General features: G+C 48.8%; 2 protein-coding genes and 1 pseudogene across 11 annotated transcripts in view; 1 reads left to right on the top strand and 2 right to left on the bottom strand.

Moving 5' to 3' along the window:
* The first annotated feature begins 360 nt into the window (after window positions 1-360).
* DOK1 (docking protein 1) lies at window positions 361-3,433 on the top strand. Of its 3 annotated transcripts, XM_082356997.1 has the most exons (5): window positions 361-697; window positions 1,048-1,347; window positions 1,516-1,609; window positions 1,779-1,963; window positions 2,198-3,433. In XM_082356997.1, the coding sequence occupies exons 1-5, from the start codon at window positions 638-640 to the stop codon at window positions 3,008-3,010; spliced, it is 1,452 nt and encodes a 483-aa protein (XP_082213123.1). In that variant the 5' UTR covers window positions 361-637; the 3' UTR covers window positions 3,011-3,433. The 3 variants fall into 3 exon arrangements, with proteins under 3 accessions (XP_082213123.1, XP_082213125.1, XP_082213124.1); XM_082356998.1 differs by lacking the exon at window positions 361-697 and having other exon boundaries at window positions 1,216-1,347; window positions 1,520-1,609; XM_082356999.1 differs by lacking the exons at window positions 361-697; window positions 1,516-1,609 and having other exon boundaries at window positions 1,210-1,347.
* A 271-nt stretch (window positions 3,434-3,704) lies between these two features.
* The window catches only part of M1AP (meiosis 1 associated protein), a 92,326-nt gene continuing 80,373 nt past the window's right edge, over window positions 3,705-15,657 (bottom strand). For 5 of the 7 annotated variants that reach the window (XM_082356987.1, XM_082356988.1, XM_082356982.1 and 2 more), the window contains 4 exons: window positions 7,346-7,552; window positions 6,098-6,238; window positions 5,574-5,633; window positions 3,705-4,736 (listed from right to left, as the gene is read on the bottom strand). In XM_082356987.1, the coding sequence (XP_082213113.1) occupies window positions 4,548-4,736; window positions 5,574-5,633; window positions 6,098-6,238; window positions 7,346-7,552 (597 nt within the window). In that variant the 3' untranslated portion in view covers window positions 3,705-4,547. The remainder of the gene's footprint in view (window positions 4,737-5,573; window positions 5,634-6,097; window positions 6,239-7,345; window positions 7,553-15,657) is intronic. The other 2 variants (XM_082356983.1, XM_082356986.1) reach the window with 2 other exon arrangements.
* Window positions 7,562-9,683, bottom strand: LOC309611952 (polyadenylate-binding protein 2 pseudogene; annotated as a pseudogene). Its single transcript has one exon. The product of its transcript is annotated as a polyadenylate-binding protein 2 pseudogene (transcript).

Genomic DNA, 15,657 nt, shown 5'->3' with positions numbered 1-15,657 from the left:
TAAAACTTTCTTTTCCCGCGGGTTGGGTGCAGGGTAGCTGCGGCCAGAGAGCTGGACACAGAAGAGGCCACGGGGCCGCAGACCGTCCCGGGTTGCGTCCCGTGCAGTGACTCGGCTCCGAGCTCCGGAAAGTCTTCAGTCCCTAGCCCTTCCCCCACGTCCCCTGCTCCGCGGATCTTAAACAGCCCAACTCCGGCCGAGCAGGGGGCGGGGCGGGTCTGGGGAACTGAAGCCGCGAGGGCACGTATGTTCCCCCCCAGTGCCCCAGGGTGCCCGTCAGCATTTCCGAGATGATGTCACGGCCTTCACTCTGATGTCACGTTGAGCATCTGACGTCGTACGCAGCCCCCAAGCCTAGGCGCCGGAGTCCTCTGACCGAAACCACGAGGTTTCCTTCGGTGGAGCCACTTGTGCGCGACCCAGGGTTGGGGGTAGGGGCCGGAGGTGGTGCACCAGGCAGCTTATCTGGGTACCCCTTCCCCTTCCTTCTGGCTTGTCTCCTTCCTCCCCTTTCGAGGTCCAGGGAGTTTGGGGGGGCGGGAACGCCTCCCGCGCGAGCCCCGCCCCGCCCTCCTCCCCGCCTCGCCCCGCCTCCGGCCCACGGGGCCAGGAAGGGCGGAAGGGACCGCCGGGGGCCATGGACGGGGCCGTGATGGAAGGGCCGCTGTTTTTGCAGAGCCAGCGTTTCGGTACCAAGGTAGTGTGGGTAGGGGTTGCCGAACCCCATCAGAGCTAGGGGTGGGCAGCTGAGCCTAGATGGAGGGAGGGGACCGGCAGCGGGTTGGAGCGTGGCGCCCGGAGCCGGAGAGCCTTGTGAATTTCCGGCTAAATTGCTTTGCATACACTCCGAAGAAGCGTCTGCCGGCCTCCGGGTTCGCCTCTCTGGCCCTGGGGGAGACGGAGCGGCATCCTCCTTGGGAAACTTCGCCTGCCGTCGGGAAGCCTCAGACCTGAAATCGGCCCGCGCAGGTCCTTCCCTCCCCGTCGGGGCCCGGGCCGCCGGTGTTTGCCCGCTCCCTCCCCAGTGTCTCTCCGCTCTTTCCCCAGAGGTGGAGGAAGACCTGGGCGGTGCTCTACCCGGCCAGCCCCCACGGTGTCGCGCGGCTCGAGTTCTTTGACCACAAGGGGTCGAGCTCTGGAGGGGGCCGAGGGAGCTCGCGCCGCCTGGACTGCAAGGTGATACGTCTGGCTGAGTGTGTGAGCGTGGCCCCCGTGGCCGTGGAGAGCCCCCCTGAGCCTGGCGTCGCAGCTTTCCGCCTGGACACCCCACAGCGTTCCCACCTGCTGGCGGCCGACGCGCCGTCCAGCGCCGCCTGGGTGCAAACGCTGTGCCGAAACGCCTTTCCGGTGAGGGGGCCGGGGCTGCCGGTGAGGGGCTGGGGCGAGCTGCACTGGGCCCAAGAGTCCATGCGGGGTGGGAGCAGTTACAGCGGCAGAGGAACTGGGCTGGCTCAGACCCTGGGAACCGCGGTGAGGGAATTACAGTCTGCTTCATACTCTTTCTCTTTACCCCAGAAAGGCAGCTGGGCCCTGGCACCTGCCGAGAACCCACCCAAGCTTTCTGCCCTGGAGATGCTGGAGAATTCACTGTATAGCCCCGCCTGGGAAGGTAGATGCGTGAAAAGCCCCAGCAGGGATGGCGTGGAAAGAAAGGGTGTCCTACAAGGGGAAGTAGAATGCTCCTGAGAGCTGGCTTTCAAGTGTGTGCTTGGACAACCTGCTCGCTCCCCCCACCCCAGTCCTGGCCAGGTGCTAGTCTAACTGTGTATTCCTTCCAGGATCCCAGTTCTGGGTAACCGTGCAAAGGACTGAAGCCGCTGAGCGTTGTGGCCTGCATGGCTCCTATATGCTGAGAGTGGAGGGTGAGAGGCTGACTCTCCTGGGCGTGGGGGCCCAGAGTCAGATACAGGAGCCACTCCTTTCCTGGCCTTACACTCTGTTGCGTCGCTATGGCCGAGACAAGGTGCGGTGCTGTTAGGAAGGACTGGCTCCCTGGGTTGGGCAGCTGTGGGAGGGGTGGGGCAGGACCCGGAGGTGGGAAACTCTGCCCTTTGGATAACCCTTTCTTGCCTAGCCCATGACCCCACCTCCCTTCCCAGGTGGTCTCTTCTTTGTAGGTCCCCTAACTAGTTCCAGCCCTGTGACTCACCTCCTCTGATGGCTCCTGATTATGTGTTTCCCTCCACACCCTCTTCAGGTCATGTTCTCTTTTGAGGCTGGCCGCCGCTGCCCCTCTGGCCCTGGAACCTTCACCTTCCAGACGGCACAGGGAAATGACATCTTTCAGGCAGTTGAGACTGCTATCCACCGACAGAAGGCCCAGGGAAAGGCCAGCCAGGGGCAGGATGTTCTCAGAGCTGATTCCCATGAAGGAGAAGTGGCAGAAGGGAAGTTGGCTCCCCCCCGGGGCCCCCAGGAGCTCGCAGGCAGCCCTCCAGCCCTGTATGCTGAACCCTTAGACTCCCTGCGCATTCTTCCAGGCCCTTCCCAAGATTCCGTATACTCAGACCCCCTGGACAGCACCCCTGCTCAGGCAGGGGAGGGGTTACAGTTAAAGAAACCTCTCTATTGGGACTTGTGTGAGCATGTGCAGCAGCAGCTGATAAAGGCCAAGTTGACAGACCCCAAAGAAGACCCCATCTATGATGAACCTGAGGGCCTGGCCCCAGCTGCTCTCCGGGGCCTTTATGATCTGCCCCAGGAGCCCAAGGATGCCTGGTGGTGCCAGGCTCGGGTGAAGGAGGAGGGCTATGAGCTCCCCTACAACCCTGCTACTGATGACTACGCCGTGCCACCCCCACGGAGCACAAAGCCCTTCCCAGCTCCCAAGCCCCAGGGCCTGGCCTTCTCTGAACCCGGTGCTGCAGCTGGCAGTGGCAGCAAAGGCCATAGCTCAGACACTGCCCTGTACAGCCAGGTCCAGAAGAGTGGGACCTCAGGTAGCTGGGACTGTGGGCTCTCTGGATCAGGGACTGACAGGACTGGGGCCAAGTCAGAGGGCTCCACATGAGAAGAAGGGCAAGGCTCGGGTTGCTGATAGGAGGACCATGGGGAGGTGGCACTGGGGATCAAAGAAACCTGTTAGAACCAGCAGGAACCAGAGGGGTCTGTGTGTAGAGACCAGGGTACAAGGGGAGTCAAGGGGAGGATGATCTGTCCCAAGAAGTCATGGAAGTGGGACAGTTGGCAGGGGCTCAGGGATTGGATCTGGGGGAGGCCAGCACCTCTAAGTCATCCCCACCAAAGGAAGGGATAGCTGCTGGAGCAGTACTATAGAAAGGGGTGTTTGGTCAGAGTAGGTACAGTTTGAGGGGCCTGTATGGAGGCTATAGGGAGACACTGGGCTGTGTCTTGATCCTTCCCCCTGCATTGTTCTTTGCCAGAGAGAGATTTTTTTAAAGTTTTATCCTCATTAAAGTCAGTTTGGGTTTAAGAGGTCTATGTGTGTGAATAGTCACAGAGGGGACAGAGTGGCAGGATGTGCTGGGTAGATGTGGAGGGGATCAGGAGGAGAACCAGGAAGGTGTTGGGGGCCGCTGAAGGAGGAAAGGGCCTCAGGCAGGGGGGTCAAGCAGTGTGGTCGTTCAGAGCCTGGGTGGTCCAGTCAGGCCCACCTGGGCTTGACCCTATCTCTGTGACCCTGTGTGTAACATCTGTAACCCTCAGTTTCCCCCACTGCCCCTGTGCAAAATGGGAAAGCTTAATTACACGTACAACCTCACAGGGTTTTTATGAAAGGAGTTAAATTTCTCAAGTACATAATACGATTTGAAGTGCAGAGTAAGCATTGTATAAATGGTAGTTATTATTCTGTGGATGGAGAAAGCTGATGGGCAGGTATGAGGAGAGGGGAATAGGAAGGGAATAGGTCTTTTTCACACCATCCTCTCCCCTGTTCTCAGCTCTAGGATGCCTTCCCTCCCCCTTGTCTCACACAGCGAGGCACACACACACACGCACACATGCACACACACATGCACACACGCACGCACGTGTGCACACTTTGCATGTAGGTACCAAGCATCAACCACTTATCTGTTTGGAGGCTGAAGGGAATTGCAGTGTGGTGGGTGTAGTGGGAGGGGCACGGGCTTTGGAATGCGGTTTCGATTTCAATCCTGCTTGTTTTTCATGAGCTCTGAAAACCTCATCCTTGTCTCCTGAGGTTCAGTTTCCTGATGGTGACCTGACTTCATCCACCTACTTACACAGAGCTACAAGGAGAAAATCGGGCCTGGGAATGCTCCTAACAGTGGTGGAGACTTACTGGTTATTTAATCTTCATTTGTGTTAACAGTATCAAATGATCCAAAAGAAAAATGAGTCCCTGCTTGCAGAAGGGAAAGGGTCGGTGTGTCTCTTCCCAGCCTGAAGAGTGGGGCAGTTGGCAGCACTGAGGACAGAGGAGGGTAAGGCTCTGTTTCCCAGCCACCTGGAGCTCACAGAGGCTCAGGTGGATAGGAGGCAAGTCTGTCCACAGAAAGCCATTGTGTGAGCCTTGGCATGGATGTGCTTGCACAGGGCAGCTGGGCTATGGTGCTGGTGACTTAGGGCCCTGAGGGATACTCCTCGTCTGCCTCCTCCTCCATCTCCTCCTCCTCCTCCATGGAAGGCTGGAAGAAGACATCCGAGGAAGCTTTGCTGGGTGCTGGCATCTTGGGGGCTCTGCCAGGGGCTGGAGTCATAGGCAAAGGGGCCACTGTGGCTCGAACTCGATTTATTTGCAGTGGCCCGGCCTGCAAAGAAAGCAAGAAGAGCTTTCTGTGAAGACCAGACGGTTCCCAATCTTCTGTCCCATTCCCTGCTGGGCCTTCTGTCCTAACTCCTTCATGTGTCCTGTGAGTGACAGCCTCAAGGCCCAGGGCAGTGGAGTCCCCTAGGCTCCAGCCTCCACAGTGCCTGTCTCCTGGCTAAGTGTCCTCCTCTGTTTGCTCGTCCACCAGCTAACTTGTGGTCGGTTCTGTTCCCACCTCTAGACTGACTGTAGTTTGGAAACATCTTTCTCTTGTAACTTCAGCTAAGACAAAGTGGGGGTTTTCCTATAGGCTCTGTTATTGAGAAACAAGGAAAAGATTAATAAGGGCACAAAAGGAAGCCCAAATACTATAGAACATGGATTTCATAAAAATAAATACCCCCTGGGACTTCCCTGGTGGTCCAGCGGTAAAGAATTCGCCTTACAATGCAGGGGACACGGGTTCAATCCGTGGTCAGGGAACTAAGATCCCACATGCCGCAGGGCAACTAAGCCCGCGTGCCACAATTACTGAGCTCGCACGCCTCAACCAGAGAGCCTGTGTGCTGCAAACTACAGAGCCCACATTCTCCGGAGCCCACACGCCACAACTAGAGAGAGAAAACCCACACGCCACAACTAGAGAGAAGCCCGCCCGCCACAATGAAAGATCCCACGTGCCTCAGTGAAGATCCCGCATGCCGCAACTAAGACCCAACACAGCCAAAAATAAATAATAAAATAAATCTTAAAAAAATAAATTAAAAAAATAAATCCCCCCTTCAATTACTCTTCCTCTCAACCCTTGTCACTAGAGCCCTGTCTCTAAGCTACTAACATTTGTCAGCCTCCCTTTACTCATCTGTAAAATAAGCGTAACACTTACCTTGCGGGGATGCTGTGAGGATTAAATGAGAAAAATATATGTGAGAGCACATGTCACAGAACCTGGCAAATGACTGCTGCTCAGCAAATGCTAATTTCCCTTCCCTTGGGCATTTCTTTTTCCACCTTCCCTTAAGCCTTTTCTTTCAACAGAGGCTTGTGGTTGTAGTTCCAGTGCAGCCAGTTTGCTTAGTCGGACAATGGTCTGTTAAATGACTAATGATTTATCACAAACACTGCAATTAAGATACCTAAACATTATATGTAAATGCCCAAGCAAAAAAAAGCCCCCTTACCGGGTAGGGGTTGTAATTTTCTTTGTCTAGGGCAAAAGGCTGCTCTTTTTCTTCCTCCCTTGTAGGCCCTCTTTCTGCCAGAGGAGATCCAGGGTGGATACTCCCTTGGATTGGGGGGAGTTGGGGACAGGGGAAGAGGACTCTCTGGGATTCTGGGCATAAAGGGGAGGGAGGGAAGTACCTTTCTCAGAGCCCGGCTCTCCCACCTTGGGTGGAGCTGGCCCTGAGGCTTGGCAAAGGTGCTGCTCAGGTGTGAGTACAGGTGGCTCCAAACCTGCAAGGGGTTGTAGGTGGGTTCTAGCTCCAGGTCATCCAGCATGCTCTGAGGAAGAGAGGGGAGGAGCCTCACCTGGGGGACTTGAGGTCATAGAACCCAAGATGTCAGGCAGAGACCTGAGTGTGAGAAGCTGGAGGAGGTATGATGACCCAGGGCTTCACTGAAGGGTGTGAAATAGATGCGTGTCCTGCTGGGTGTTCTGCCCCACGTCTGAGTGCTTGTGAGGTAAGTGTCAGGCAAGGGTACAAGAAGTAGCAGCAACTGAGTGGTTAGGGACACTGAACACTCTGGCCCTGAGAACAATGTCACAGGATTCTGAGGGGCCAGAGCACCATGAAGGTTACAAGGGATCCAGTGTGCGAAGCTGTAAGGGAGGGTGTGTCCCGGCCAGGGTGCTCAGTCTGCAAAGCAAGTACACTGAGTTCTCGGCGGCCTTTGAGGTGAGTATAACCAGAGGACATGCCGGCAGAGCATTCCTGAGCAGTCAGGTTTTCCGGCCACAACATCCTGTGCCAGGAACCACTGGCCCTGAAGTGAGACACTGAGTGAGCCATGGCCACTTGTGCCCACCTCTCTTTGCATCCCCGTGGCTGCCAAGCCAAGAGTACAATCCCAGGCTCTGTCCTCTCTGCACGGAAGCCAGCAACCTAGCAGCAACGATGTGGTTCCAGTTCTCTGTACCCAGAGCCCCACCCCCACCCCGCCTCAGCCTGGGGAGGCTGGCAGAGGAAACCCAGAATCCAGATCCAAGATGAGAGGAGGGAGAGGAGAAAATGTCCTTCAGTGCTGTTCCCTCCTTTGCATCAGAGTCTTATTTTAAAGCTTTTCCTATTCTCGGTGCCTACATTGGCTGCCTTTTCCTCTTTTTCTCAGAAATAGATGCACACAAACACAGGTACACACACATGCATACACATATTGCAGAGAAAGACCCATGAGAATACACCATCATGCTGATGCTTGCTTACTTCCTTCTGTCTGGCCTCAGTTCCTTGCTTTCTTCTCTGCTCCTCTTACCACACCCTTGGAACCACTTCTGCCTCTGCTCCCCTGTACTTTCCTTCAGGGGCTCACTCCTTTCCCTCATCCCTTTCTTGAACTCCATTATCTTTTCTCCCCTCTATCTATTCCATGAGATCTGGGCTCACTTGCCTCCACAGTCTTACGGCTGTCATCAGGCATGTCCTCAGGTAGCAGGGGGAAAGGGCTGGGTAGCATCAGTTCCCGAGTGGCCACTGCCTTCACCAGCAGACTGGGAGAGCGAGACGGCAGGATCACGTAGAAGGTGCTGGCGGGCTCTCTCAGGCTATGTCCTTGGCTCAGGGGCTCCCCTTTGGCCAATAGCAGCCATTCTCTTTTCTGAAACAAAGACATACATAAACGCTGGTTCATCTTCAGTCTTTGGCGTGTTTGGAGGATTAGTCCCAAATGAGGCTTCCCCAGGTTCCTCTGGGGGTGTCAGGGAGGGCTGAGCCATTTCACCCTGGCCCTGGGGAGGGAGGGACTTTCTGCCTGAATCACCAGTGCCCCAAGGTACTATTCTTTTTCCCTGATTAGGGACATACACAAAGGGTTATCAATGCAGAGACAAGTTCAGAGATGAAGTAGGTGTTCACCTTAGAGGGGGCTAATATATTACCCAATGATAAATATGGAGTTTCAAGAACTGAAGTCCTGGGCTTCCCTGGTGGTGCAGTGGTTGAGAATCCGCCTGCCAATGCAGGGGACACGGGTTCGAGCCCTGGTCTGGGAAGATCCCACATGCCGCGGAGCAGCTGGGCCCGTGAGCCACAACTACTGAGCCTGCGCATCTGGAGTCTGTACTCCGCAACAAGAGAGGCCACGATAGTGAGAGGCCCGCGCACGGTGATGAAGAGTGGCCCCCGCTCGCTGCAGCTAGAGAGAGCCCTCGCACAGAAACGAAGACCCAACACAGCCAAAAATAAATAAATAAATTTATTAAAAAAAAAAAAAAAGAACTGAAATCCTTAAAAACAGAGTCTTAAAACAGAGACTTCTGTGGGATGCTGTGAAAATTCAGGTCTCATTTTGAGGGTGATAAATTTTGCTTGTGTTGCACAACTGGGGTTAGAGTGGGCTGATTGGGGAATGTCCCTGGAATGTCCAGAGAGGGCTTAAAAAGAAGGTGGTCAAAGTCACCTGGGAAGAGAGAGGAGGAGGAGAGACCAGGGAGAGGAAAGCTTTGGTACAAGGAGGTGGGTGGGGACAGGGCCCTTGAGATCAACTCAGCCCATCACAGGACAAAAAGAAGGGTCAAAATTCTGGGGGTGGCAACTCTTTGAGTGAAGGGTACTGCAGAACAGAGGGGTGACACTGTCGTCTGCCATGGAGATTAAATAAGTTAGCATATGGGTAAGAAGAAGAGACAAGCAGACATATTAGCAGATTTTCTGCATGTACCCTTTTAAACCAGGCATGGAAATGAGACAATTTTCTGTGGTAGTTTTTCAAGGAAAACCACAACTCCAGGAACCATGGAGTCAGGACTGTTACAATCATCTTTAAATCTTTAAATTGTGTTCTCTTCCTTGAGGTGATCATCATAACAGGTACATAACAGTCTCCTTGCTACATAAGATGAAAGAAAGCACACTAGCTCTACCCACTCTAACATATATGAAAAGTTGGAAGAAATAATACAGGAGGAAAGGCAAAAAGGAGAAAAAAGATTTTAAGGGGATAGAGGAATTATCAGTGTCTTGTGGAAGACAAGTGGAAAGTGACACAGTGAAGCAGAAAAAACCTGCTGTGGCATTAGAATTATACCCCAGAGCAAATGTGCTGGGGTGGGGGTGGGGCTGGAGTTCTAGAAACTTCTTTTTTCCTGTTTTTCTTTTTTTTTTTTTAATTCTTTTGTCCCCCTTCTTTCCTCTTTTCACCGCCCCTCCTCCTAATACACACTTTTTTTAAGTAAGGGGAATACCATGATGTCTCTCTAGCCCAGCCCCTGTAGACGTGACCCCAGGGCCTGCTGTTAAAACCACTGTAGAATTGAGAGGGGGAACTGTTGTAGTCGGGGGTTCGGGCTCGGAATCGGACTTGTGGGAAACCCTGGTCTGCTGTGCTGATGCCTGGTCTGTTGGTTCGCTTTGGGATCACCTTGATTTGTCTTCCTCTAAATAGGAAGTCATCTAAGGCCAGGGAAGCCCTCACTGACTGTTTGTCTGAGAACTCTATATATGCAAACTCTTTGGGATGGCCACTAAATTTGTCACAGAGTATGGTAACGTGGTTGACTGAACCACAGCCATGAAAGTGTGCTTCCAGCTCTTCCGCTGTTGCACCAGAGTCCACTTTGCCAACATAGGTGGAATGGGCATCGGCCTCCATCTTCTCCTCAATGGACATGATCAGTGGGCCAGCATTGCTGGAGGTGGACTCATATTCATTTGCTTCTGTACTTCATTCTGCAGCTCCTTTAGCTTCTCAGCTTCTTCTTCCATCTCCCGACTCAAGCTTTGATTGCTTCCAGTTCCTTCTCTAGAACAACACATCAACCCTGCTGGGCCCCTTCTGGTGGTCGAGGCTGCATCACATTATTCTCCGCAACCCCGCCCTGCCGGCCAGTCGGTCGCTGGCCTGCTTGCTCGCCCTCCCCTCACCCAGTTCTAGACACTTTAAAGCAGTGTCATCATTTTGTACAGCACAGAACTCTGAGGGGGTCTGGTAAGCCAGGCAGGTGGTAGGTGCCTTCAGAAGTTCATGCTTTCTTAACATTTTGCTTATATCTGGAGATGTGCTGTCTTCCTGAAGAACAGATACAGAATGTATGGAAAGTCTACCTGATGCTTCTCAAGTCCATCAGATTGGAAATAAATGATATAGAAATCATGGTGTATGTGTGCATGGGGAGAATTTGCTCCTGCTCTGAGGACATGGCCTTTTTTTTTTTTTTTTTAACATCTTTATTGGAGTATAATTGCTTTACAATGGTGTGTTAGTTTCTGCTTTATAACAAAGTGAATCAGCTATACATATACATATATCCCCATATCCCCTCCCTCTTGCGTCTCCCTTCCACCCTCCCTATCCCACCCCTCTAGGTGGTCACAAAGCACTGAGCTGATCTCCCTGTGCTACGCGGCTGCTTCCCACTAGCTATCTATTTTACATTTGGTAGTGTATATATGTCCATGCCACTCTCTCACTTTGTCCCAGCTTACCCTTCCCCCTCCCCGTGTCCTCAAGTCCATTCTCTACATCTGCGTCTTTATTCCTGTCCTGCCCTTAGGTTCTTCAGAACCATTTTTTTTAGATTCCATATATATGTGGAATTAGCATACATTATTTGTTTTTCTCTTTCTGACTTACTTCACTCTGTATGACAGTCTCTAGGTCCATCCACCTCACTACTAATAACTCAATTTCATTTCTTTTTACGGTTGAGTAATATTCCATTGTATATATGTGCCACATCTTCCTTAGCCATCCATCTGTTGATGGACACTTAGGTTGCTTCCTTGTCCTGGCTATTGTAAATAGAGCTGCAATGAACATTGTGGTACATGACTCTTTTTGAATTATGGTTTTCTCAGGGTATATGGACATGGCCTTTTTAAGCCTGCAAGGGATGTTCTCTGGAAGGGATATTAGGAAATTGCAGGGCACTCCATTTTCATTTGGCTCAAGTAACTTCCAGTGTGGCTCAGGCTTTGATTATCATTATTTTAATCTTCTTTTTTTCATGCTGGTTCATGCATTTGTTTGTAGATTAGTTTGTTTATTTATTAAGAATTTATTGAATGCCTATTATGTCCCAAGCACTAGGCATGGGTATATAGAAATTCATTAGACATGTTCCTTGCCCTCTTAGAGCTTGTAATATAGTAAGCAGAAGGTTTGTAAACTAATGTTTGCCCAAGATTTAGGATGACCAACTGTTTCAGTTTGCCCATCTTTAGCACTGAAAGTCCTGTGTCCCAGAAAACACTTCGGTCCTGGGCAAACTGGGGCAGTTGGTTACCTTTCCAAGACTCCATGGAGAATAGAATATCTTGCCACTGTGGCAAGTCCCTGGGGGCTAAAACTATGGCAATATGACATTTCTTGCACCTCAGAGTTATGAAACAAATTCAAAACCACTACACCCTGGGATTACTAAGAAACTTTGAATGTGGCACCCAAAAAAATTATGATCTTTAGAATTTGAGTCTATTGACTTTGAGACAATAGCGAAGATTCTGTTAGAGAACTGGTATGCAGAAATACGTGAGGTCTCTCAAAAGTAACTCCTGATGTGGGAACTATCATAGGACTGGGAAGAGGCTGATTTGAAAGGATTTTACAGAATGCTTTAAAACTTCTGGGCTGATTTACAGAGAGGTTGACGGAAGGCTCTGGAAGGAAGACAGGCAAATGTACTTATTAGAGTTTGATAAAGATATTAATTTATCTGCATTTTCCAGGAGCATTCTGAGAAAGTGAGAGATAGGGAAATTGAACTTTAAGGCTCCTATTTTGACTCTGAATTTCTAACCTCTTCCTGGACAGTGATTACTTGAAGTCCAGGACCCAAGCTTGAACGAGGTCATGGGTTGACTTGTTTGTACAGGCATTGTACCTGTGATGGAAATGATTAACTGACAAACCAGGTATCTGAGGCTGAGAAAAGGCAGTGGCATGGTGATGTCCCAGAAGACTAACTTTTGGGGTCCTCAAATTGAACAATGCTTAATGACTATGGATGACTGCTGAGTACTTTAGAATATGTTTTTGCTAATTCTAAAAAAAGGAGCATGAGTTGGATGCTGAATTTACCAGAAGGCAGGTGAAAAGGTGTCTATATTTATGTTGTGCTTAGGGACTTTGCTACAGAAGGTGCCAGGAAGTTTAGATTTTAGGAAGTGGGGATAGATTCTTATTAGAACAGGTGTGACAGGGACAGAATTGAATGCAATGTCATACTCCAAGCTCAGCCTGATTAAAGTCATCCTCCCCCTCTTCTAACTACTAAAGCTGTGAAGGAAGGTGTGGCAGCCACTGTTGGTTTCCTGGCCACTGCTCCTCTCTCCCTTGCCCTCTCCCTTCTCTTTACCCATTTTTCAGTCTTTCAGTGATTGGTGTGGGGTGATATGTGACCTATACTTAAATAATGAGACATCAGCAGAAGTTGCTGGGTGGGGCTTCTGGAAAAGCTTTGTAATACGCTGGCAGGCTTTTTGCCTCTGCACCCCACCCCTTCTTTCTCCCTAGGACAAGACTTGGTCTTAAGGTGCAGCAGCCATCTTGTGGCCATGAGGCAGCAGGCATAAGGATGAAAAGTACACCTGCTGTGGATGCTGCAGTGAGAAAATGGAAAGAGTCTGGGTCCTTGATGGTGTTGATCAACTGCGTCAGCCCCAGAATTGTCTGTCCCTGCACTTCTTGTTACATGAGAAAAATAAACTCTTAATTACTCAAAGTAGAGTTGGGTTGGTTTTCTGTTAGTTACAGACAAATGGATCCTTTACAGATTTCAAAGAAAAGGAAGAGGATGTGGTTACTCACTTCCGGGTATATGGGGAAACAGGAGTAGAAGGGACAATTTTAATGGCACTGTCAGAAGGGCAGATGGGAGTTTATTATATCAGGTAAAAGCTCTAATCTCATCAAACCAGCACTCCCTTGGTTTGCCATCAATATGATGATGTGGGACCAAGTCCATCCATTAAAGAAGCGCTGACCAACTCCTGAGTGGGAGTGTTCCTGAGGCAGTCGCTGAGAGTAGGGAAGAGCAAGAGCACTCATTTTGCATTGCTTGTGGGAAGAGACACATTTCATTGTCATAATGTATCTAGGAAGAGAAATCACAGCTAGTTACAGAAAAGCCATGCATACCTGGGGGTTTTTGGAATCTGGAAGGACATCAGGAAGAAGTTGTTAATTTGGCATTATTTGCTTATTCTCTCACTCCAGAAGGCAGGACCCAGGAAGGGAAGAAAAAGAAGCTACAATATCCACTACTCTGCTACTCTCACACTGGCTTCCACAAAGGAGACCAGGGGAAGATGGTAAAAGAGATTTCAAACCCCCAAACAGCAGATTATACATTCTTCTCAAGTGAACATGGAACATTCTCCAGAATAGGCCATGTGATAGGCCATAAAACAAACTACAATACATTTTAAAAGATTAAAATCATCCAGGGCTTCCCTGGTGGTGCAGTGGTTGGGAATCCGCCTGCCAATGCAGGGGACATGGGTTCGAGCCCTGGTCTGGGTAGATCCCACATGCCATGGAGCAACTAAGCCCGTGTGCCACAACTACTGAGCCTGCGCTCTAGAGCCCCTGAGCCACAACTACTGAGCCCACGTGCCACAACTAACTGAGCTTGCGCGCCTAGAGCCCAAGCTCCGCACCAAGAGAAGCCACCTCAATGAGAAGCCCGCATACCACAACGAAGACCCAACACAGCCAAAACTAAATAAATAAATAAAATTAAAAAAAAAAAAAAGATACTGGATTGTATCTGAAGAACTTAAAAAAAAAAAAATCATCCAAAGTATCTTCTCTGACCACAGTGGAATGCAATTAGAAATCAATAATGAAAAGAAATTTGGGAAATTCATAAGTATGTGAAAATTAAATAACATACTCCTAAGTAATCAGTAGATCAAAGAAGAAATCACCAGGGAAATTAGAAAATAATTTGAGATGAGTTTTAGTAAAAACACAACATACCAAAACTTATGAAATACAGCTAAAGCAGTGCTTAGAGGGACATTTATAGCTGAAAACTCCTCTATTAAAATAAAAAGAAGAAAGATCTCAAATCAATAACTTAACCTTCCACCTTAAGAAACTAGAAAGAGAAGACCAAACCAAACCTAAAGCAAGTAGAAGGAAGGAAATTAAAAAATACGGGAGTAGAAAGAAATGAAATAGAGAATATAAAAATAATAGAGAAAATCATGGAACCAAAGTTGATTCTTTGAAAAGATCAAAACAAACCAAAACAAAACAAAAACAAACAAAAAAAAAACCCTGTTAGCTAGGTTGATCAATGGAAAAAAGAGAAAATATCTAAGTTACTAAAATAAAAAAAAAAGAGGTGGCATCACTACTGACCTTACAGAAATGAAAAGGATTATAAGAGAATATTGTAAACAATTATATGACAACAAATTAGATAACCTAGATGAAAAGGACAGATTCCTAGAAAGACACAAACTGCTGAGATTGACTCAAAAGGAAATAGAAAATCTGAATAAATTTGTGTCAGGGGTCCCCAAGACCACTCCCAGGTTCAGTGATTCACTAAGAAGACTCACAGGACTTAGCGTATAGTCATACTCATAAATATGACTTATTACATCCAGAGAATACAAAGGAAAATCAGCATGGAGAAAATCTCATGGGGTGAAGTCCAGAGGAAACAAGGAGCAAGCTTTTAAGAGTCCTCTACCTATGGAGTCACACAGAATGTACTTAATTCCTCTAGTGTTGAATTGTGACAACATGTGTAAAATGTTGCCTACCAGGAGAAGTCATGAGAGAGTCAGTGTCCAACATTTTTTTGAGGCTGGTCACATAGGCACCCTGTACCTAGCACGTACCAAAATTCTAGACTCCTAGAAGAAAAGCAGATGTCAGCATATACTTTCGCAAAGTTTAGGCACAGTAAGCCACTCTTATTATTTAGGGGATGGTGGAAACACTCCCTAAATCCAACTTCCCAGATGCCAGCCAAGGGTCAATCTTGCAAGCAGGACTTTCTAAGGAAAGGAATTTCATGTCTGCTATATTAACTTTTTTGTACAACCTATAACAAGTAAAGATATAGAATTAGCAATCAGAAAATTTTCCACAAAAAATGTCAAGGCCCAGATGGCTTCACTGGTGAATTGTACCAAACCTTTAAAGAAATAACATTAATCCTTCAGAAATTCTTCCAAAAAAACAGAAGATGAAGGAACACTTTGCAACTCATCTGTGAGGCTAGTATTACCCTGATACTAAAACTAGAAAAAGATATCACAAGAAAATTACAGACAAATATCCCTTATGAATATAGATGCAAAAATCCTCAACAACATACCAGCCAACCAAATCCAGTAATATATAGAAAGGATTATACATAACAAGAGGGATTTATTCTAGGAACACAAGGTTGGCTTCATATCCAAAAATCAAACAATGTAATAATATATCATGTTAATAGACTAATGGACAAAACTACATAATCATCTCAATAGAGGCAGAAAAAGCATTTGATAAAATTCATGATAAAAACATTCAACAGAATGGAACTTCTTCACCCTAACAAAGGCCTCTACAAAAAACCTACAGCTAACATCATAAGTAGTGGTGAAAGACTGGGTGCCTTGCCCCTAAGATTAGGAGCAAGACAAAGATGTCTGCCCTTGTCACTTCTATTCAACAATACTGGAGGTGTATTGAAGACCAAAGGGCCATTTTCCACATTTTCTGGACTGTTAGCCCCCCTAGGATTATGAGTATGACCG

This window comes from Balaenoptera borealis, assembly GCF_965194805.1.
Source record: "Balaenoptera borealis genome assembly, chromosome: 15".
Taxonomy (NCBI): Eukaryota; Metazoa; Chordata; class Mammalia; order Artiodactyla; family Balaenopteridae; genus Balaenoptera; species Balaenoptera borealis.
The sequence above is the reverse complement of the archived record's forward strand: the minus strand, read 5'-3'. Positions and strand labels throughout refer to the sequence as shown.

Excerpts from the sequence above, each read along its gene's own strand:
- DOK1 (XM_082356997.1), top strand. The coding sequence starts at position 638 with ATGGACGGGGCCGTGATGGAAGGGCCGCTGTTTTTGCAGAGCCAGCGT. Across the intron at positions 698-1,047 it reads GCCAGCGTTTCGGTACCAAG|AGGTGGAGGAAGACCTGGGC; the intron begins GTAGTGTGGGTA and ends CTCTTTCCCCAG. Across the intron at positions 1,964-2,197 it reads GTCGCTATGGCCGAGACAAG|GTCATGTTCTCTTTTGAGGC; the intron begins GTGCGGTGCTGT and ends CACCCTCTTCAG.